This window comes from Tenrec ecaudatus, chromosome 13 (genome assembly GCF_050624435.1).
Source record: "Tenrec ecaudatus isolate mTenEca1 chromosome 13, mTenEca1.hap1, whole genome shotgun sequence".
Taxonomy (NCBI): Eukaryota; Metazoa; Chordata; class Mammalia; order Afrosoricida; family Tenrecidae; genus Tenrec; species Tenrec ecaudatus.
The window spans coordinates 103,933,890-103,957,869 of NC_134542.1; the positions used below are offsets into that span (position 1 = coordinate 103,933,890).

General features: G+C 37.4%; 1 protein-coding gene across 1 annotated transcript in view; it reads right to left on the reverse strand.

Moving 5' to 3' along the window:
• The window catches only part of MAP3K2 (mitogen-activated protein kinase kinase kinase 2), a 124,337-nt gene that overhangs the window by 23,649 nt on the left and 76,708 nt on the right, over positions 1–23,980 (reverse strand). Inside the window, exons 6-14 of the mRNA XM_075529923.1 lie at positions 20,248–20,361; positions 19,782–19,869; positions 15,563–15,693; positions 14,370–14,449; positions 12,984–13,051; positions 12,713–12,805; positions 11,822–12,028; positions 2,284–2,432; positions 1,810–1,941 (exon numbers count right to left, since the gene is read on the reverse strand). Of these exons, the coding sequence (XP_075386038.1) occupies positions 1,810–1,941; positions 2,284–2,432; positions 11,822–12,028; positions 12,713–12,805; positions 12,984–13,051; positions 14,370–14,449; positions 15,563–15,693; positions 19,782–19,869; positions 20,248–20,361 (1,062 nt within the window). The remainder of the gene's footprint in view (positions 1–1,809; positions 1,942–2,283; positions 2,433–11,821; positions 12,029–12,712; positions 12,806–12,983; positions 13,052–14,369; positions 14,450–15,562; positions 15,694–19,781; positions 19,870–20,247; positions 20,362–23,980) is intronic.

Here is a 23,980-nt window from a genome sequence, read left to right on the forward strand (position 1 = left end):
TGAATTCCCTCTATGGACCAGGAATGTGAATGTCCTTGTTATCAGGCAGAGTGTATTGTAGGGTATATTATTGCTGATGTAGTTTGGCTACAATGTGACACTTTGTCATTTGATTGCCCGTTTAATCCATTTTATATTTATCTTCATTTTTAATGTTTTCTGCTATCTTTTCTGTAGAGGTTTTTCTGATTTGTCATTGTTTTTTTTAATTGTTTGGTTTTATATGTTTTGCTGTATATGAAAATTCAAGATAGGGAAATCTATAGAGACAGTAACTGAATTAATATTTTACTAGGGGCATGGCAGGAGTCCTGGTAGTATAGTAGTTATGGGTTGGGCTGCTACCTGCAAGGTCAGTATTTCACAACCATCCGCTGCTCTGCGGGACAAAGGTGGGGATTTCTACTTCTGTAAAGAGATACAGTCTTGGAAACTCACGGGGAAGTTGTACCTTGTCCTATAGAGTCGCTATGAGTTGGCATCGACTTGATGGCAGTGAGTTTGGTTTGGTTTGGGATGGGCGTGGCAGGGGAAGTTGGGGGAAAATGGGGAGCTAACAACAATGTGCACAGAAAGAAGAAACTGTCCTAAAATTGATTGTGGTGATGATCACACAATTCTTTTTTTTAACATGAATACACTATTGAATCATATAATTTGCGAATTATGTCAATTAAACTATTGAAAGAGAAAAAAATGGGCCATTAAATGCTAATGCAATACCAAAGATGACGTTCTGGTCATCAAGCAAAAACAAAACTTTACAATAGAGTAAGAAGAATGATAATCATCCCAATCAAACAGTTAACCTTAGAATTATCAACAGTGAGATAACCAGAAATTGAATGTCTTCTGATGTTATACATCATAAAGTATACAGCATTATTAATGATGTATTCTAATAAAAACACAATGAGTTTGAATTTAACTTGGACTTTTATCTAACTTGCAGTTTATAGGGAAATACTAGGGCTAAAGGAATAACAAATTAACAAACACTATGAGGATGCTATTAGGTAAATCATAAGATGGAATTGTCAATACAAAAATAGCCTGTCTCGTCAAATCAATGTTATATACAAATTGACTATTATAGATTAAAAAAGAACTGAAGGAAATAACAACTGTGGTGTATACCACTGAATGTCGTTTTAACAAAACCAAACAGAATTAATATTTTAAAAAATATTCAGGGAATTCCAAGTTCACACTGCTATAATGGTGGTAATCTAGAATAATTCAGTATTCAAAAACAAGTACCGTATATACTCGTGTAGAAGCCAAGTTTTCCAGCACATTTTTAATGCAGTTTTTGTGGTAAAATTAGGTGCCTCGGCTGATATTCAGGTTGGTTTATACTCAAGTATATATGGTATGTTTTAAAATTCCAAAGACACATTGATTGCCAAGCCAAAGTCTACTGCACTGAGTTGATTCCGACTCACAGAGACCCTATAACACAAAGTAGAACTGCTTCCTAGGGTTCCTAAGGCTGTAAATTTTTACAGAGCAGAAAATCTCATCTTTGTCCCATGGAACAGCTGGTGAATTCAAGCTGCTGCCTTGTGGTTAGCAGCCCATCATGTATCCACATTGCTACCAGGGCTCCTATAGACAGATGAAGAGGATGAGAAATGAAATTATATATATAAAAAAGAAATGAAATTATATTACCAAGCTCTAATGCAAAATTCTTCCAAAATGTTAAGTAAGGTTCACACTCCATAATCAGATATTTTATTGTTCTTCCTTGGTCTGCTAAGACTTTAAATAGAAAATGTCTCTTTTTCAAAAAATTTGGTAACTTACCCCTGGCATATATTCCATAAATATGGAAAGTGTTTTTTCCTGGGGATCTCTCAAACAGCCATAATACTGAACAATTCGCTCATGTAGCAAGTTTTTCAACAACTGAATTTCACACTCAAGTGCATTCACTTCCTGAAAGATAAGAGTTCATTATTAGGCCCTTATGACATTTCAAATTAAGAACTAAATTCAAACTCCATGAACCACCAAGGTGATATTCTGATATTTTAACTTCCTGTGGAATAAATATTTTAGTGCCCTAAAACAATATTTGCAGCAATTCTTGATGAAAACCATGATAGTATGCTAAAAACAAGGAATTCAACTGATATATAGAAAAAGAAAAATCTACAGTTTAAAGATATCCAATTATTTGTTATTTTAAATAATTTGTATTTATATATGTGTTTTGTTTATTTTAGTAAAAAATGTTTCTAGTAACGTAACAACGCAGCTTTGTACCGTGATTCTTACCTTACTGGTCTCGGGGCTATCTGGGTCAAACTGAACTTGTTTAACAGCCAATTCTCTTCCTGTATCGACATCGTAACAGAGGTAGACCCTGCCAAAGGCTCCCTGACCCAGGAGTTTTCCCAGTCTCCAGTTGGTTGGAGCACGAGGTGCTGAGAAAGAACATTTTCTTTAAGAAGATGACACACAAATGATTAAAAACAAAATGAGAATACTCCATTGGAGAGATCTTTAATTGAATATGCTTGGGTTTAAAGGGAAATCACCATCTGAGATCACAATAGTTACCACCTTCGAGAATTTTTTCTTCTTCGTCAACGCTCTGATAATAATTTTAAACCCAAACAAAATTCACATCCCCATGACATTCTTTTCTAATGATTCTTCTCCTGTTCACAGAATCTAATTTGCCAGTGATTGTAATATGTACTATTTCTAATCATTACTGAAACAATAGATGTGATTAGTTTTTCCAACTTTTGCCTCTAATTAAAATTGGAAAGAGTGCGCATCGCTCCCACCTAAATAAAAAATGCATAATCCACAACCTGACAAATTTCTTTAACCCATCCAAAATTGGTATACAGAATAATCAATTCAGAATCCAAGGACAGATAGGCTAGAAGAAGAGCAGAATCACTAAGAAAGCCCATCTACGAAAACCAAGGACAGAGAACCAATTTACCCGAGACCAAAGCTGGCCCCGAATGACAAAGAACATTCCTCCAATGTAGAATGATTTAATGTAGCTCTCTGAACCCTAGCTGTTGTTACTCCTATTGAACAACATCTGTTTTCCTGATGGGTTACCAACTTCTGCAGCCTTGTGGATGAGGATAAAAAGGATCTTCCAGGTGGATGTCTAAATTTCAGATTTAGGACTTACTAGCACCCAGAAATACGTCTTAGAAGACGTACAACCAGTAGGATCCTTAGAAGCAAGCTTGGTGAGACTTTATCTCATGTATTGAGGACATGTTACTGTCGCTGAAAAAGGCTATCATGCATGGCAAATGAAAGGGAAGACCCTTGACAAAGTGGGCAGACACTGGACAAAAGCTGGACAGTAGCTGCAGCAATGGACTCAAACGTAACAATTGGCACAGGACCGGGCAGTGCTTTGTTCTTTTGTACACAGGGTAGCGACAAGTCAGAACAGACCTAATGGCACCTAAAACAACATAGCATTTTTGAATGGGGCATCTTTGATTCTACCTTCTTAGGTCCAGTAGGAATTTTTAAGAGAAATGTGCAGCTAGCATCAGAATGGCGAGGCTTGCTTTAACAGCCTTAACTCACTGAAAATGTGTTTTTTGGGAAAAAAAATAAATAAATGCGAAAATAAATTTTTAGTCACTGGGTGGGATAACCAACATCCATGTATTAAAGAAGCTGTTAACTTGCAATCAATTACTTGAGGTAAAAGCTATTCATGGGATATATGAATAGTGGATGTGGATCTAAGTCTTGAGGAATTGGATGTATTGGAATTACAGAGTGATAAGGAAATGACAAGACATACAACTCCCTAGTTCCTTTCATCAATATTAGCTGCAACGGCAGGGGTAAAGATAGTAGGAGTGAATTGTAGCACTGAACAAAGCCCAGAGCCAGTTGGATCACAGCTAATAGCTAGACTCAGGAATGAGGAAAGATGTGTTAGAAAAACAGGAAGTATCCTTACAAACACTGGTCACCAAGAAAGTAACCCAGGAGAGGAAAAGAAAAAAAGCAACAACAAACTATTATTTCAGTTTGTAAATCTGTATCAGCAGCTTCCCAGGGAACCATATGGATTGTAAGAGTGACTAATTTAGGGGTAGTATATTTAGTTTTGAATGCCACAGAATGGAAGAATATGTTTGGTTTAATGCCAGAAACACCACTGGGTAAATAAGACTGGTAATAATGATATTAATACAGAGCATGCAATCAGGAAAAGAATGGTATTCAGTAACTGATCTTGTAAATGCTCTTTTCTTCATCCCAATCTCTGAAAAGAGTCAGTCACAGTTTACTTTCATGTGGGAAGGATCATGATATACTTTCACCACATTGCCTCAAGGTTATTTAAATTCTTCAGCCTTCCATTAAAGTCTGGTTAGAAGAGGATGGAACTTGGTACAGATCTAAATATATTCATGACCTTATGTTACTATCAAACACAGAACAGGCTAGGGCAGATTTGAAACAGTGGTGGTTCACATGTCCAATAATCAAAACCAAATTACCATCAAATCAATGCCAACTCCTAGTGACACTATAGGACAAGGTAGAACTTCCCCTGTGAGTGTATCTCTTCAGGGGAGTAGAAAGCATCATCATCTTTCTCTCAACACAATCAATACAGGTTGGTCAAAAAAGCCAGCAAAAACCCAGAGCCCTGCTCAAATGGTGAGATTCTTGGGAATAACTTGGGTAGAAGCCACTCATAATATTCTGCACCTACTCCAAAGACAAAACAGGAGACCTGCCATTTGGTTGTTCTATTTGGATTTTGGAGGATTCATATTCCCTATCTGGGATTATGGTTGGCTCTCAGACTTTGGAGGTTACCAAGAGGGAGAATGGTAACAGAGTAAAGATGAAACATTGGGCTAAAGCAGCAGTTCTCAACCTATGGTTCGAGACCCCTTTGGGGTTGCCCCGATTCATAACAGTAGCAAAATTACAGTTACAAAGTAGCAATGAAAATAATGTTATGATTGGGAGGTCACCACATGAGGAACTGTATTAAAGGGTCGCAGCATTAGGAAGGTTGAGAACCCCTGGGCTAAAGCGATGACAGGTAGTAATTTGTCTGAAAGGGGAGATAGCCACAAGAGGAAGAGAAAACAGAGGAGGGAAGAAGGGTAAGCTAAAGGGGTGTTAGATAAGTAGCTTAAATTATTGAATACAATATTATCTGAAATGTAAATATTCCTAAATTCACAATAAAAAGGAAAAATGTTGAAGAAGAACAAGAAAGATGTATTTTTCTTAAAAGAAAACTGATCATTTGGAAGAGAACTGTGTTCAAATGGGGACCAAAATAGCTACAATCTATGTCTGAATTACAGAAAGCAGTCTCAGTCTTCTTGCCTCTAGGCCCTTTTGACTGACATTTGGATATGATTTTGGAGGAGCCTCCCACATGTGCTTATTCAGACTGGAGCTTGTGGCAAAAACTGTGCCTACAATGACCACTGGATTTCTGTACTAGGAAGTTTCCAGATGCTGCACTATAATATACAAATTATTTGAAAGGCCATTTCTTGCCTGCTATTGAGCATCAGTTGAGACTGTCGTGATGACAGCAGAGCATAAATCATGACACATGACACATCTTGGATGTGTAATGTGATGTTGGAGACATACTTAAAGAAAGAAAGTGATACCCAAAATAATTCCATAATAAAATGGAAATGGTTCATACAGGAATAAACTACTGGGTTATTTTTTCAGGGCATCACCTACCATATCATCAAGAAAGTAGCCTTTTTTTCCCCACAGATTTTATCATGTAACTCCTGAGAAGTTGCCAGAACCAACTGCAGCACAGACAGTGCTGGGCAGAGAAGGCTGCACAGTTCATAGATGGCAGTTCCAGAATATGTGCACATTTGATATGGAAAGCTGCTGCATTAAGCCTATCAAATGGAAAGACCCAAATTCAAGAGGCAAGGGCACGTCAATTCACTGTGCTGAATCACATGCTGTTTACCTAGCGATGATGGAAGAATTGGACAACAGTGGGAGCACATGTTTGGATTTTGCTGATTCATCAGGAAAATGGGCAGTAAAAAACTAGACTATTAAAGGCACACTTGTGGGAGCAAAGACCTATGAAGAGCACCATGGAAATTTAAAGACCATATCAAAATAGGTCCTGTCAATGTTCATCACAAGAACCCCGGGGCTGGATTGGAATTGTATGTGGACATGTTGGCATGCTCTCTTGAGATGGCTAATTAGGTCTATGAAATGAATAGGCATGGGGGTGCTAAAGCAATCCAAAGATGGGTTGAAGCAAGACACATTTCTCTTACACCCTCTGAGGCACAAAGTACCTGTAAGGGAAGTTTTGTCTGCCAGCAAGAAAATGGACCTAGAGCCAATTAGACAGCGTTCCTGATTGGGGGTGGGGGAAAATAGGGAGGAGGTGGGAAGACCCTACACATAGCTGCCTAGTTAATTGTATCAGATCAATGGCACCAGTGGCACCAGATGGCTGGCTGCAATGAGTCTTCATAATAGACATTCACTCTGGAGTGGATTTTGCATATCCAGTAACAGATGCAGAGTCTAAAAACACTGGTAAGGGATTAAAACAAAGAGTACTATACTAATTTAGGCTGCCAAGTTCTATTTCCTCAGGCCAAGGAACACACTTCACGGCCCATAGGGTGCAGCAGTGGGTTAAGACACATCACATTAAAAGCATGCCATGTTGCATATGACCCTTAAAGTAATGGAATGGATAACTGAACCATTTGTTATCTACAACAGTGAGGGGAGATCAAGACATGAAGAGTATGTGCTCATACTCAACATGGGAGCTGGGAAGGGAGCTGAGCTCACCACTGGATAGATTCCTATGTTTCTTAGGAGGGTTTGCGGAAGAAGGGGTGGTGGAGAATGCTGCTGTCACTGTACAGTTACTCCTCACATCACCTGATATTGCTTCTTTTTCCCCCTGCATATGCTGCAGTCCTAAGACCAGGGATGCGTGAGTACCAGAAACACTGGCGATCCCTCAGCAAGAGACTTTGTCTATACCCCTGGTCCTGTATGCCAAAATCCTTAATTATCTGATGGAGTTTTATCTAGAAACCTTGGGGCTGTGTTCAGTACAGTACAGTACTGCCAGTGGTTGATACAGCCCACTCATCTTGTACCTGCACTAGCCCACCCAACAGAAATGGGAAATGACTGGACCAAGGTGACTCTGAACCCTCCAATCTGTGATCTTCCTGTGTTTCGGTTCACCTTTTTTGGCATCACCAGTCTGCAGCTACATGAGTCTGAAGAGGAACTTGTGGATTAGCCTCTGACTTATGGACTTGAATTGGACTGGACTGATATATTTTCTTGATACATAATTCTTTCTTGATATAAAGTTCTTTTTTATACATACATGAATGTCACTGGATTTGTTTCTCCCGAAAACCTGGCCTGACAAAAATGGGTTAAACAATGGGGAAAACCTAAAATTATACTTATTCCTTGTGAGAGATTCAGGTCAAGCAAATACTTTTCTCACAGTAAATTTTATTGAGGGACAGGAAGAGAGATGGAATAACTTGTACAGGTGTGTTCACAATAAAACAGTTATAGTGGGGAAAGTTAATCTTTCGTGTATGAAAAGGATAATGGCTGGCAGGGTGGCGGGGCAAGCAGGGAGGCTGCAATATAGTACATTATTGAATATGGCTCTTCTAACCATAGCCTTCTTGCTCCCACCAAATCACATTCGTTTTCCTGATATGTCTGGTATGATGAAGAGGGAATGATTGGACTCTATAGTTCACCTGGGAGTGACTGTTAACAGGGTTAATTGTGAATTTTAACTTGTTAGGCTTAACTCAGCCATCTCAGAAGCAGGGATCTCACTACCAGCAAGACAGACGAGCCAGGCGTGGAGCTTACACCTCATTATTGCTCTCTGCTTAGCCTGATTCTTGGGGCTTAAGTTGCAGCCTTCACCTGGCCTGGTTTTTCTAGCTTCTGCAGCTGTGTGGATGAGGAGGACGAAGAGCCTCCAGATGGACAGCTCATCTTCCAACGTGGGACTTACCAGCACCTGCAACAATGCAAGCCATTTTCCTTAACGCCTTGTGAGTTCTGTGAGATGTTGCGTGAATTGCAGAATCCTGGGACTGAAGGGAAGATACTAATGGAAGAAGTGGTGATGGTTTACCAGGGATAAAGGCATGGTGCAGTTTTGGTCCCCGCCCCCCCTTCCCAAGTTGGACATTTGGGAGATGTTTAATCTCTACCTTCTTGGGACTAGTCCTGTATGGATTTTTTCTAAAAGAAATTTTTTCACAACTCCCCTATGCTAGCCCAATAAATAATAGCAATACATTTTTGACGGAAGGGCAAGGACACAGAGAAAAACACACTCAGAGGAGGTGAATCACTAGGAAGGTCAAAAGCTGAAGGTGGAGTAGGATTGTTGAGAAAAACGTTCTAGACACAGCCTCCCTCCTAAGCACAAGGTAACGCTAAAGGAATTGGTGGTGCGTGCTGCTAGGTGTCGCAGAGTAGGTTCTTACTCACAGCAGCCCATGGACACTGAATGACACACTGTCCAGTCCTGCACCATCCTTACAATGGTGATGTTTGAGTTTCCTGCTGTGGCCACTATGCCAACTCATCTCATCGAGGTTCTTCTGACCCTCTACTTTTCCAACACGATGTACTTGTTCAGGGATTGGTTGCACCTACGAACGTGTCTAAAATACAAGAGATGAAGTTTCTCCGTCTTCGCTTTTAAGGAGTATTCTGGTTGAACTTCATTCAGGATATATGTGTTTGTTCTTCTGGCAGTCTTCACCAAGACCAAACTTCAAATGCATCAATTCTTCTTTGATTTTCCTTATTAATTGTCCCACAGACCACAGCAACAACAAAATCCAACCCAAGTTAAACTGACCAAATTAAATCAATTTACACAAATAATGAATGACCTAGAAGTGGGTCTTGTTCTAAGTTTAAATACTATCTACAACTCACTCTCTATGGCCCTCTACGCAGTGACTTTCTAATTATTATGTTATCATAAAAATATAAAATAGTAAGACACAATGTCCCAAGAGAAAAAAGCAATTCACAGAACCATACTCGGATATGATCCAATGCTTAAACTATCAAATAAGTACTTTAAAATAACTGTGATTAATATGTTAAAGAGTTTTGGTGTGCTGTGGGTTAGGTACGGGGCTGTTAACGACAGTGTTGGTGGTTCAAAATCACTAGCTTCTTCATGGGAGAAAGATGAGGTCGTATGTTCCCAGAACAATGTAAGGTCTTGGAAACCCTAAAGAGGGTCACTATGCGTTGGAACTGATTTGATAGCAGAGGTTTTAATTTATGGCAGTATGGTTTTCCCCCCATTTTATTGGGGTTCTTACAGATATTCTAACAATCCACAGTTCAATTAGATCAAGCATGATTGTACAATTGCTGCCATCATCATTTTCTTTCTTCTGCCACTCTTTGATTTCAGCTTTCCTTTGTATTTGCTCTCCCCACCTTACCCCCAGGAACCCTCATTATTATATTAAATATTATTATTGTTATTCCTTTACCCCTCTTATCTTACACCTTCCAATGTATCCACTCACCTACCATACTGTTATTCATTCCCCTTGAGTGGGGTTATATAGTCATCGTTGCTATCAGTTCCACCTTCACCCTTCCCTCCTCTTTCATAACCCACAAGGAATCATTACTCCCATTACCATTTCTGAAGGGTTTATCTATCTTGGATTTCATATATGAAACAATCTTAATTATACAAATGAACATATATAGATCTAATAGGATTAATGAGAAAAACTAAGACCATAAATAGTGGGGGGAGGAAATATTAAAGAATCAGAGGATATTTGTGCGTTTTAACAGTGCTATACTGTATACCCTGGATATATCATCCCTTCCGTGTGGCCCTTCTGTGAGGGACTGTCCAGTTATCTTGCAAGTGGTTTTGGGGCCTCCACTTTGCCTACATTCCTTCACATCAGTTTGGTTGCTAGTTTTTAAATTTCTGATACCTATTCCCATATGACAATATGTTAAAGGTTCTCATAGAAAAAGTAGATAATACACATCAACAGATGGGAAATTTCAACCGAGTGGTGGAATCTATAGGAGTAGTCAAATGAAAATGCCTTAAATTAAAACAAAAACACATTAAGAGGTTAAAAAATGCCTTTAACAGGCTCATGAGTAGATTTACATAACCCAGAAAAGAATCTGTGAACTTGAAAATAAATGAAAAGATATTCCCTAAACTAATATACAAAGAGGGAGAAAAAAAAGCTAGAAGAAAGAAAAGGCAAACCATCCTCCCACACCATAGTTTCCCAAACTTATTTGGTCTAGGGCTCCCCTTTTCAAGGAGGGGGGGAGGAAGTCCCAGCGCCCCAGGCAATTAAAACCTTTGTACCATAGGCCATACCAAAGGAAACCGTGAAGGTATCTGCTTTTTCAGCTCCCTGGATTGTTTCAGTGGCCCACAGAGGGTGCTATCTCCCACTGTGGGAGATAAAGCTATAGGACAATATTACATAGTTTACTATACATGGCACAGTAAAACCCATGAAAGCTGTTATCTGTATAAGGTGGGAAACCTGTCAGAGAAGGAAAACTCGAATATGTTCCACTTAAATGATTATTTCAGCCTAATAAATATCCTGTGAAAGCTGGAACCTGTGAATGTGACTAAAACAGAAAATTGTTGGTATTGCAACCTGACCACAAGGAAGCACAGATAACGAAAGACTCAGAGATGAAGGCTCACTCTTCCACTTCCGTTTTGCATTGTTACTGTGTGTGAGGGAGTGCTGTGCACCGCTGTTGTTCTATGAATACATCTGTTCTTTACAAGGTTTTACTTTTTTGCACTTTCCTTTTTGCCTATAAATTTTACTATAATAAATAGATATTTTAGCATGAATTTTTACATATAATGCTTATAAGATAACATGTATATTTCATTACTGGTTACCATCTTGATCTTATTCCTACCACTTTAAGTAACTATCCCCCACTTTGGTCAAAAAGGGAGCCTTAATGTCACATTGGTTACACGTTGGATTGCAAGGTCAGCAGGTCAAAACCACCAGAGGCTCCTCAGAAGAGAGATGAGGCTTTCTCCCCCCATAGAGTTACAGTCTTGAAAACTCACAGGGGCAGTTCTACCCTTTCCTGTAGGGTCACGGCAAGTCAGCATTGACTCCCTGGCAGTGAGTTTGGTTTCATTTTGAGCCAAAAATGGACAATTCTCCATTTTCAGAACATGCCCCACCCTCTTGTAACTGATGAATTCCTACACAAGATGTAGATTAAATGCTACCCTATAGCTATTTCTTACATCTCAGAGGTCATTTTAAAAATCCCAGTGCTAGGTACACAACAAGGATCTATAGAATGAATGAATTGGCTACTTGTTAATTTTGTCATAAAAATTAATTTTGTCACAAAATCTCCTCATTAGTAGTGAGTGATATTATGCTTACTCTTTGACCGTTCCACCATGTTTAGAAACACCACTGTGACTTATTTTGAGATGTTCATCTCACCCTGAGATTCACAAGTATTTATTCCTTTTAAGATAAAAATTTACAAAGATTCTGTTGTATATTTTCTAGACTAATTTCTTTTTTTTTCCGGGGGGGGGGGATGTTTTCTTTCTTTTTTCAATTTTGATTTTCTTTTATTGGGGGCTCTTACAGCTCTTCTCACAATGCCTACATATATCCATTTTGTCAAACACATCTGTGCGAATGTTGTCATCGTCTTTTGAAAAAAATGTAGACTAATTTCTATTACTTACAGCGGCTGGGTGGGCTGATGTCCATTACAGTCAAAGTAGGGTTGTCGATGTCACTGCCCCTCCTTCTGATTCGACTGTCATCATACTCTGGGGTAAAAATACTGCTCCCACTACTGGTGCTTAAGGAATGGTCAGTAGGGCTGAAACTCACAGGAGACCGGAAGCTGGTCCCCTGTGTCCTCCTAGCTCTTGGAAAAGTTTTACGACCTATAAATAAAAAAAAAGAATTTTCTTGACAACTTTTATTAATATACTGTACTTTAATGTGTACATCTATGTAACTTGGAGAACAAAACATTTTCTTGGTAAGAATTGTAATAGTAATGATTATGTGATATGTTTTAAACTTAAGAATCTTTTCTCCCCGCCCCCAAGAATTCAAAGAAATGTCCTTGTTACCAATGACTCACAAAGTCAGAAAAAAGCATGAAGTGAAGGTTCAAATAAAGAGGAGAACGGTAGGGCAAAAAAAGCTTGAGAACTGACTGCAAATTCAAATAATTCCTTATGGTGAAGCACACACACAAGAAAATCAGAGAGGTCCCTCCCGTTTGAATAGAAAAGAGGGGGGAAATCATGTTTGATTTAAAAACACAAAAGTTTGTAAAGGCAGTAATAATTTTTCTTTAAAGGAGCAATGCTAGGATGCATTCCACCATCAAAAAGTAATTTTCTAATTAATATTATTTAATTGCTTGATTTTAAGAGATAGACCAGTATTATGAAGTAAGCTGATATACATTAATATATTTTAATTGTAATTACTTTTTCTAAAAATATTAAAAAAAACAGAAAACAGAGTGATTCAGGAACACTCTTTATCTAAGGAGAATAAATATATATGAGATTTTGAAGCAAGTTGTTCTTGTTGCCTAATTGCCAGAAACTTACCGTCATTGTAGTCCTGATGGTGATATGAAACATGATACCTTCTTGGGTATGTTCCTCCTTTTCCAAATTTCTCAAAGATAGGATTATCATAGTCTGTTAAAACATTTGTGGAATGTTACATATTGTAAAAAGAAAAAAAAGGCATGTATTTATAATGATAACATACACAATAATGAATTTTCATTTGACTCTTAGAAAATCTCCCTTTACCCTCCCAAACCATCCCTTAATGACATAAATATTTACACATTTACAATTTGGATAGGCTAACCTGAAAATTCCTGATGATTATCTGGGTAGCTCTGTGCCCTAGGCATTCGTGACTTTGGATAGCTTTCTCTGTAAGGAGAAAGTAATTTAATGTTTCATTAAGACAAACTATACAAATAGGATACTTTTTTCAAAGTTTAAAAGCAATTTCAGTGTGCATAAATATATAAACAAATGTACTCATACATTTAAAAGTAAACATATATGTATAAGAGCTTATACTGAAATGTTAACATAACTGGAAAATAGAGAAATATCATTTTGAAAATTATTTGGTACAGGCAGGCAAAACACCTGACTTAGAATTAATTAATCAGTATAATGATATGAATAAGGTTTTGAATCAGAAAATTCTGTTTTCGGTCTAGGTCTGCCAAAAAACTAGCTGTATAAACTTGGTAAATTAACTTTCTGAGATGGTTTCCTCATCTATACAAAGAGGTATTAACACTAGGTGTACTGGGTGTGGGGCACTGAAACGGTTTGTGGAAACTTTCTGCTGTCTTTAAATTCCATTTTTCCACTCACTTTTGAAGACACCTAGTAAATGTAAAAGGCTCAGGACAGTGCCTTGCAAATATTAAGTATCCATAAACTATAGCCTTTCATTCTAATTTCCCTGAATTTAAAAATTTTTTAATTTTATAATTTCCACTTGAAGTAAATATTAACACAGAATTTCATGTACATACAAAAAAGACATTTAAAAATATTTAAATATGTAAGTTATCTTTCACAATTTGAGTTCATAAAGCAATCCAAGAAGAAACGAAATAGGTAACTCAACCAAAGCCATTGCCAATCAGTTAATTCCAACTAGCAATGATCCTAATGATGTCAATAAAGATAACGAATTTTTGTGTCAAGCCAGAGCACTGTCTTATTTAGACCAGGATCGAAAGGACTTGGAACAAAAAGGTTACATTAGGAACATTACAATTATATTCCTAAACAGCTATTTCACAAATCAAAAAATTACTTAAGTTTTTAAGTGACAATTAAAACACCAGGCCATAATTATCAAGAATGTACATTATTTTTAATTTGTGCCAGAATGAATATAATCCTGAGACAATTCTAGAAATCTAAAATAAACCCAAATAATTTAAAGAAAATTTTAATTTGTTTCACCTTTACAGTTTTAAAAGTAAATGTATATAAATTATAATTTTGAATTAGCTTCAAATACCCAATTTTGGCAAGTAAGAATACTCAGAATAGTATAATCAGAAGAGACCCTTGAGGTCCAATCAGTGAAAACATTCCACTGCAATAAATACAGACAGGTATCAGTTACTTTCCTCTGAATGTAGCACAGATGAGTTCTTGATAATTCAACAGTCTAACTATGCAGATATTCAGAAAGAGAAACCACAATCAACATTACCCATCTAAAGGACTATCAAGTGATGGACAGCTTCCTGAGCCAGAATTTTCAGGGCTGCTTAAAGATAATGGATCCAACATCTAGAAAAATAAACAAGAGTAGCTATACACAACAATGATGCAATTGGATATAAAGGAAAGCTACTTTCTGTTGTTCTTTGTTTTAAAAGCAGCTTTACTGAGATATAATTCATATACCATAAACATTAATCCACTTAAATTGTATGATTCAATATTTATTAGATTCCCAGCATTATGCAACTCTCACAAATTTTACCACCCTCAAAAGAAACACTAGACCAACTTCCAGTCATTCCTAGGAATTAAACCAAACCACACCCCCTGATAAGAAAGCCTAAAAGCCCTCCCCAAAAGAAAACCAAAACCACTGCAATCAAGTAAACTCCAACTCATAATGACCCTACATTGGGTTACAGGACTGTATGTCCTTATATGAGTAGAGTCTCATCTTTGTCCCAATAAGTAGCTGATGGGTTTGAACCACCGACCTTGCAGTTAGTAGCTAGCTTTCAAATGCTTAAAGTGTACTTATCCCTTGCAGAGAAGCCAGTACTTCAAAATTTCCCAGGAGAAAATACTTTCTTTATAGATTATTAGTTTAGATAATAAAAAATATACCATTGTTAACACAATGTCGCTTGCTGAAATGGAGAAATGCCCCAGACAAATTAAGACTCATGACATAATGATTGTTACATTATAGAGCATAGTTTACTCTACAATAGTGTGAGCATTCAGAATAATGTTAAAAACATAATGCAACTCTAAGAATAATCAATACTAGAAAACTCACTTTTAAATGTTCCTCAAAATTAAAAAAGTTAAATATTTGTAGTTTCATTTTATCTTTCAAATGTTAAAGATATAAACATTAAGCTCAGGACAACAAACAAATGCAATCACTCATTTGTGGATGAGCATTACAGGAAATCAGTCTTATTTCAGTATTTTTCATACATCAAAGCACAAACATATCCATATTTATATTAATGGGTATTTCCCTAAACATAAGTATTTTCTGTTCACTCAAAAAGGAAGATGATTAAAAAACAGTTAAAAACAACCGCACACACACACACACCACTCCCTAAACCAGGTACCTGCCAAATCACACTGACCATAACAATATCCATATTTCAGTAAAATACAAAACGACATCAAAGTTTTACTTACTTGGTCCATGCTCTCTGGAATGAACTCTCCTTCACTGTTGATACTAGTGAATGATCCATTCCTGGCAACCTGATGCAATTCATCTGGAATGTACCCTGGGGGAGGGGAACTTCTATCTCTACTAGTAGGACCTCAAAGAAAAATATCATACGATTGTATAATTATCAGCAAGAAAACCAACCATTTTTGTTAATACAAACAGAATTATAGCCTATGTCACTAAAAGTTTTTAGCATTAGAAGTCTCATTTTTATTAAAAGTTAGCAGAACATTCATGTTTGTAAAACTTCATATATTTTATTTCCTGTCTAAATTCCTACACTACTATGATGATTATTCTCACCATATTATTCATTTATATTTACCAGCTGGTATTTATTTCTGACTTGACACTACATCATAGGCTGATGTGGTAGTTACAGAACCTCATGTCAACTTGAGAGTATTATGAGTGAAGGGGTGGAGTATAGCCTGTCAATCAGGTCATTGCCAATGAAGCCTATGTGTGGGCATGACTTTCTCATGAGGATTCGGGGAACTTTCTGTCTCTTGATTCTGTCATCAGAAGAGGTGAGTCACACTCTCTGCTACACATTCCTGTTGATAAGCCACATGAAGCAATGCTGATGGCACCAGGAGCCCTGGAGATGGGTCCACCGCCATTGGATCCACAAGATCTTCCTGCATTCAACATTATTGCATGTGCCACTTAAGTCCCAAGAGGAATGCACAGATAGGCTTTATGGACACATAGGCTAATACTGGACTTGTGCACTTGATCTGGCCTGGGCTGGGACGTTTTCTCAATATACAACTGCTCTTTGATATAAAGCTCTTTCTTACACACAAGTGTGTCTGGATTTGTTTCTCTAGTCAACCTGGCCTAACGCACCTGATAATACAGAACAGGGAAGTACCACTCGTACCTAGGTATTTTTTACTTTAATATTTCTAGAAGGCAGCATCAGATTACATTAAGGATATGGGCTTTGAGTTAAATCTCAGTTTAAGTTCTATTTCCAGAGACTGTATCACTTCTCGGCCTTTTGGCTAAGTGTAGTATGATTTACCAGATATGTAGTTTTGAGAAATTTATTTAACCTTCATGAGCCTTTCCCTGCTGAGATAACTTCTTAGTCACTGAGTCCGTATAACTGTATTTCAATTTGAAATCCTGAATTTTAAATCTGGGTTACTTAAAATTAAGCTTTTCTTTTTGGTGACAAATCATATTCCTGAAATTTAAATCTCTTTGAATCTTGGGAAAATTAAGAATCTGTCATTAATTTAATATAGTTCATTTAATTAATCACATCATTCCCTGTGAAAATGATGCTATATACACCGAGGCAAAGCACTGGGGGAGTGCAGCGGAACAGCAAGGGAATGGAGTGGCAAGGTCCCCAGGGAATGCTGAAGGTGGACTTTGGGGCCAGGGCGTGGTGCCCCAACAGACTGGACTGGAAAACGCTCCAAAGGGCCAGCAAACGATCCCTGAACGAACTACAAGCTTTTCTTTTTTGAAAAAAGAAAAGAAAAGAAAATGATGCTATGTTTATTAAGAGAAACATTTCCCCCCTTTTCCCAATATAAAAAAACTAAGCTATAAAGCAGACATGAGTAAGTTACATTATATTCTTTCATAAATATCAGTAAGAAAATCATTTTTAGTTAATACAAACTATATATATGTATATAAACATACATGTACATGTATATACACATATATATATATAGAGAGAGAGAGAGAACCTACCACCTGCTGATATTCCCGAATTCTGCATCATGGCATGTAACTGCGTGAGTCTGAAGAAGGGCCTACAGACTATTGTCAGACTGATGGACTTGAGTTGGACTGGGCTGGGATGTTTTCCTGATGTACAATTACCTCTTGATATAAAGCTCTTTCTTACACATCTGAGTGTCCCTGATATGTTTCTCTCGTTAACCTGGCCTAACACAGTAGATCTTCTGCGCAAGAACTTTTTAAAGTATTGCAAAGCAGGGAGGTTACTTTAAGGACTAAGGTGTGCCTGAGCCAAGTCATAGCATTCTACTGCCTCATATGCGTGTGAAAGGTGGACACTGAATAAGTAAGACCAAAGAAGAACTGATGCATTTTAACTACGGTGATGGTGAAGAAAACTGAAGGTAGAATAAACTGACAAAAGAAAAAAAGACTGTCTTAGAACAAGTGCAGCCAGAATGCTCCTTAGAGGTGAGAGTGGCAAGGCTTCATCTCACATCCTTTGGATATATTATCAGGAGAGACCAGTTCCTGAAGGACATCATGCTTAGTTAAGTAGAGGGGCAGCAAAAAAGAGGAAGGCCCTCAACAAGACAGATCGATAGCACCTCGTGGCTGCAACAATGGGCTCGAGCATAGGAGCATTTGTGAGGATGGTGCAGGAGCAGGCGGTGTTTCGTTCTGTGTGCATCGGGTTGCCATGGGTTGGAGCCGAGCCGATGGCACCTAACAATAGCAACGATGATGAAGCAATTTAAGTGAATTGGGTCAAGGTTTTCTGGTGGATTGGTTAAGGAAACAAAACCAGCAGAATTGGGTAGCTGATGCTGGTGACTTTTTCTTCCTTTCAAGGTCAAAAGGTGCCCATCACAGGCAAAGCCCCCCCCCTCCTTTTTTTTTTTTTTTACTGTACTTCAAAAGTTTCTCGATTAACGTGCTTCAAAAGTTTCTCAATTTATTGTTTTAACAATCCCATGACTTAAAAGTGAGGGCAGAGTTATTCAAAGTGCTAGGATCTGAATTCAGTCAATCCAACTATTCTTTCACCAAACATTTAAAATTTTATCAAAATGAGGGCAGGTAATTTTTATTTTACTTGGATATCATCCCAGCCACACACATTCCGATGTATGTCAGAAACTAAAAGTAGAACTTATATAAGAAACTTAGAAGGGAATTATTATAAAATAAATAGTTTCCTATAAGGAACAAAATGGAGATGAGTAAGAGGAATTTTGGTAATTCATTTAATCTCTTCTTTCATCCTCAACAATTCTCCTTCATGACTGTACCAGTCTTTGTTATTTTTAGATTCACAATCCTCTTATTTTTCCCTACTCTCTAGAATCTTCCCTATTTAGCCATTTCGCCTGCTTTTGCCTTTCAAATCTATTCTTAGGTATTTTCACACTATCTTTAAGAACCATTTTTTCACTGCCCTATCTGCAACAATGAGCTCACTCATAACAATTACCCGTTGGTTTTCTATAGCCAAAGAAAATGTGCACAGACTATTAATGTTTTATATAAGTTGAAGAAGATACACAGAACTGAGGGGTTATAAGCACCTAAATTAAATGCCAAAAATAATAATAATGTATAACACATACATTTTTAACACTCTTTAGCATCCTAGAATTGATAGCATCCCAGCAGTAACTAAAGCCCTTGAGAAAGGCTTATGAATTTGGATTCTAGTCTACTTGCTAATGTTTGGAATTTCTTCCTCTTATATTTTTCTTCCAGTCTATTTGTTCAATTAAAACATCTTCAAAATGCCATCTGAATTTCTTAAATGTTAAAATATCTATAATGAAGATTGTTAATTTAAAACATCTTAAAAGTGTCTCCTGAATTTCTTAAACATTAAAACATCTATAATGAGGACTGTTTATTCTATGGGTGGCACATGGTTAACTGAAAGATACCAGTGATTTGAACTCAGCTGTTTTGCCGTATGAGACCTGGTGATGTGCCTGTAGGATTACAGCCTTAGAAGCTTTACAGGCAGTCTCCCCTGTCATAGATGGTCACCATGAATTATAATCAACTTGATGGCATACAACACCAACACATGCTTTAATATTTCAAGGGAATTTCCAAGGCAACTCAAATGCTCAAAAATAGCTAAACTTGGGTAAACTGCAGGGAGTGAGAGCAATGCTGCTAATTATTAAGGGCATATTTAGGTGTAAGCAGCCCTGAAGGCGTAACTAACTGGCTAGGGGTTTGCACTCACCAGCCACTCCATGGAAGAAAGATGTGGCAGTCTGCTTCCCTAATGATCACACAGTCTCGGAAACCTGATAGGACAGAAGAGCTTATAGGATCTCTATTGGATCACTATGAGTCAGAATCAACTTGACAACAATGTGTCTTCTTTTGGGATGTTTAAGCATAGCCAGACATGAATGGATGAAGAAAAATTGACGGATTATCTATATTCCATGATTTATATACTAGATTTCTTACCTATAACAGAAAGCCGTTTTTTCCTTTCTGCTCCGAATACTGTGTTATCCAAATCTTCCAATGATGGCAATGGCTCTGAATTAGTAGCCTGTCAAGGAAAGAAAGACACTTAATGGTATTCTCCCACTCAGAATTTCACACAGAATCCTCTTACCTACCAAATATAATCTAGGTATTCTATATTGGTTTTGAGTTTACCAAATCTTTTACTCTTTGAAATTTTAATATAATTCTCCACAAGTTCTTAACTTCTATTAGTTTCATATGTACAACAAGATACTATACTTATTTATAGGTTTGGCTTTGGGCTTCGGAGGAGCAAGGATGCTAAACTACAGCCATTACAGTATACAAGTTGACTTTTAACCATATTTAAAGATGACCAGTGATTACCAAAACATAACTATGTTCGAAATAGGGAATAAATCTTACCATCTTTATTGAAAAAATCTATTCCAATTCCTACCTGTGTACTTCCATTTACTACAAGTAATATCTTGAGGCTCTTCATATGAATACTACGATCTAGAAGTTCCACAGCTTTGTCCAAGTCATCTTGAGTAGTTAATGGAATTACCAACTAAACAACAAAAAAGGACATCAAGTGTCACGCAACCACCTTGCCAGATCAAGTCCTTCCAGGAATATCTTCATTACCAAGGAAATGCAAATTTCAAAACAATTTGGTCTTTATCACTAAACTAGAAGTTTGAATAAATATACATATCAATGTTCATTTAGTCTCCCCATCCTACCATCACTAAAATCAAGGAATGAATATGTGCAATATTTAAAATTTTGGTTTATTCTTTTAAAATAACATAGTCTTTATTTTGGTTAACATTTTAAAATAGTTTTATTGGCATATAATTCACATGTCATACAATTTAATAATTCAATTACATTAGGAGGAGTTGTGCAATGATCATCACAATCCATTTCAGATTATTTTCTTCTCACGCTCACTGTTACTTTCCCATTTTCCCACCGCATCCCTGTGAGCCCTTCAGTAATGCATCCAATTGCTGTCTCTGCAGATTTACCTATCTTGGATTTCATCTACAGAGAATCATACCAAACACCAACAGGAAACAAGTGAAAAAATTAAAGCACCCAATAACAATGACAAAACAGAGAAGAACTGCATGTGAGAAAGCAGCGGGGAAAAGGAAAGCTGAAAGCATTAAAACAAACAATTTAAAAATGGGTTCAAATGGAGATCAAATGATAAGGTGTCACGTTTTAACCTAACTGTATCTTCCGTAATTGACTGTAAATGCTCTCTGTCTGATAAAAGGCTATCCACATCCCTGGACTAGGGTCAGAGGAGACTCACTAGAAGCTTAGTCCGTGTGGGAACACTGCAAATGGACTATGAGCTTCTACTGTCATCCAAAGCCTTCTGCAAACTGGGTGTTCAGAATTTATGGTACCATTCCCTGTGTTGGATTTGGGTTTTATTACATATTTACATTCCTGGAGCACACAGGCTGGTGTGCTTCTTTGTGTGGACTTAGCTGATACTGGTTTAGTTTTATAAAATGGTTTTAGAAATTAAAGGTTAATTTTACAGGACTTATATCATAGGACCAAACTTTAGTCATACTATATTAACTCTAAACCAACATTAAGCGCAAACACAAAAGCTACACAAAAGTGCCATTTTTATCTGAAAGGATGAAGCTTTTAGTTCTTTTTATAATAGTAACCACAATTCACACTCATGTGTGCTGCAACATGGCAATACCATTAGCACCTGTGATAGCTGTCATGAAGTGGTACCACTAATAACATACAGTCAGAGGTTATCTGGGATTCTTATCTCTGACCCTAGTTTTTTCAACATCATACTCTAAAACAAATAAACTAAATGGCTCAGTCATTCCATAGTAAGCCTGAACTTGGAAATCTGCTGTCACTAGTTATCTCAACTTGAGAACACTATCACACAACTAAGAAAATCAAAATACCATATGCTAACTTAGTAACTTAAGAAGAACCTATGTGAATTATGTGACTAATAACAAACTATGTTCCATTCCATCAAAGAGGGATAAAGTGTAGGAGTGGCGACACCAGGAGGGAAGGGGGTGCAGAAAGGGAGAACCGATCTCGGAGATCTATGTGTAACCTCCTCTCTGGGAGATGGGCAATGGGGAGGTGGGTGAGGGGAGACGCCGGGCAGTGTAAGATAAGATATAACTTTTTATAAACTATTAAGGGACTAGGGGGGAGGGGGAAGCGGGGAGGGAGGGGGAAAAAAGGGAAACCGAGCTGATTCCAGGAACCCAAGTGGAAGGTGAATTTTGAGAGTGACGAGTGCAACGAATGTAGAACGGTGCTTTGCTCAATTGATGTATGTACAGATTGTGATGAGTTGTATGAGCCCCAATAAAAAGATTTGTTAATTTTAAAAGAGAGTTTTAAAGGCTTGGTGGAAAGGAAAAGAAAGGGATTACTATGGATGAAATTGAAAGAAGTTAAAAATTAAAATAAAATTATCTTGGAAAAAATAAATGAGTGAATAAATAAATAAATTCTAGGAAAAAAGAGGGATAAAGTAAAAACAAGAAAACATTTCATACTCATTGATATGCTATATGAGAAAGTTTTCTAAAAAGTATATTGTTTGCCAGACCTAGGCCTGTTCTACTTTATTAATTTCCTTCATTGTCCTGACCCTTATCTTTAATATTTTTTACCTTTAGTATTTTTATGCAGATTAGGATACCTTGCTCTTATCCTCAATTTTAAAAATTATATTTAAATACTAGAAATGGTAACAATTGTTCTGTCAATTTTCTCACTGGAAGAGAAAATATGAATGCATACCTTTACTATCCCAAAAGCCAAACTCACTGCTGTAAGTAGTTCTAACTCATAGCAACCCTGTAGTGCATAACTGCTCACTAGGGTTCTGAGGCTATAAATATAAATGGAAGCAGGCTACCTCATCTCTCTTCCACACAGTGGGGCTAGTGGGTTTGAACCACTGACCTTTCAGTTAGCTGCCCAATGCTTAATCCACTGTCCCACTCTTATAACTTTGTGCAGAAATATTAATTATTTAAGATTTTTAACAAAATATTTTAGCTCCGGCTCTGAGCAATAGATAATCTACATTGGGATATTTTTTGTTTTACATTAATAACATTTCATTAAAAAACATTATTTTCAAATATCTTTATTGATATAGGCTTTGATATTAGCTAAGCACTTTGGCAAGTCATTTCACATTGATTTTCACCATTATATCCACCATTAGTCCATCCTCGCCGGAACTTTTCTAATCTGGAAAGACAAAAATCTTCTCAATCTTAGATTCTTCATGTGCAGTGTTTCCACAGTAGAAATGCCCTTGCTCTGAAAGTCTTTGCATAGTTGGCATCTCACACTTCAATGTCAGTCTAAATAGGACCTTAGTAAGCGCTTCCTTGTTGTTATGTTCTGACTCCTGGTGTTCCCACGTGTACAGAGGAGAGCTACTCTATCGGAATTTCAAGGCACGTTAACTTTTCAGAAGCAGATTCATCACCAGGTCTGTCTTCCTAGCCATGCCTCAGAGAGATTTAAAGTGTCAATTTTTCAGTTTCCTACCCTTTGCCTACAGCCCTGGGCCTTTATGTTCGTAATATTTTATGTATTTCCTTTAAAGAACTTCATATATTTAAATACCTAATTTATGGTCTACTTCTGTAATAAGTCTATAAACTCCACAAGGGACTGAAATTCAAAAGTTATAACATCAAGCCTGGTACAACGGTATTCAAGAAATATTTTCTGGAAATTAACTACTGGACCAATTAAATTGTCCCTGTAGAACTTAAGGTCTCTGTAAATTTGAAATGTAAGGAACTGATAGAAACCTCAGGCCTGGCTATCAAAAGATCTGGGGTCTTAAAGGCTTGAAGCGAAACAAGCGGCCATCTAGCTCAGAAGCAACAAAGCCCACATGGAAGAAGCACACCAGCCTGTGTGATCACAAGGTGTCAAAGGGATCAGGTATCAGGCAACAAAGCACAAAAAATAGTATCATTCTGAGTGAGGGGGTGTGCGGAGTGGGAGCCAAAACCCATCTGTAGGCCACTGGACATCCCCTTACAGAAGGGTCACAGGGAGGAGACGAGCCAGTCAGGGTGCAGCGTAGCAACGGTGAAACACAACTTTCCTCTAGGTCCTTAATGCTTCCACCCACTACA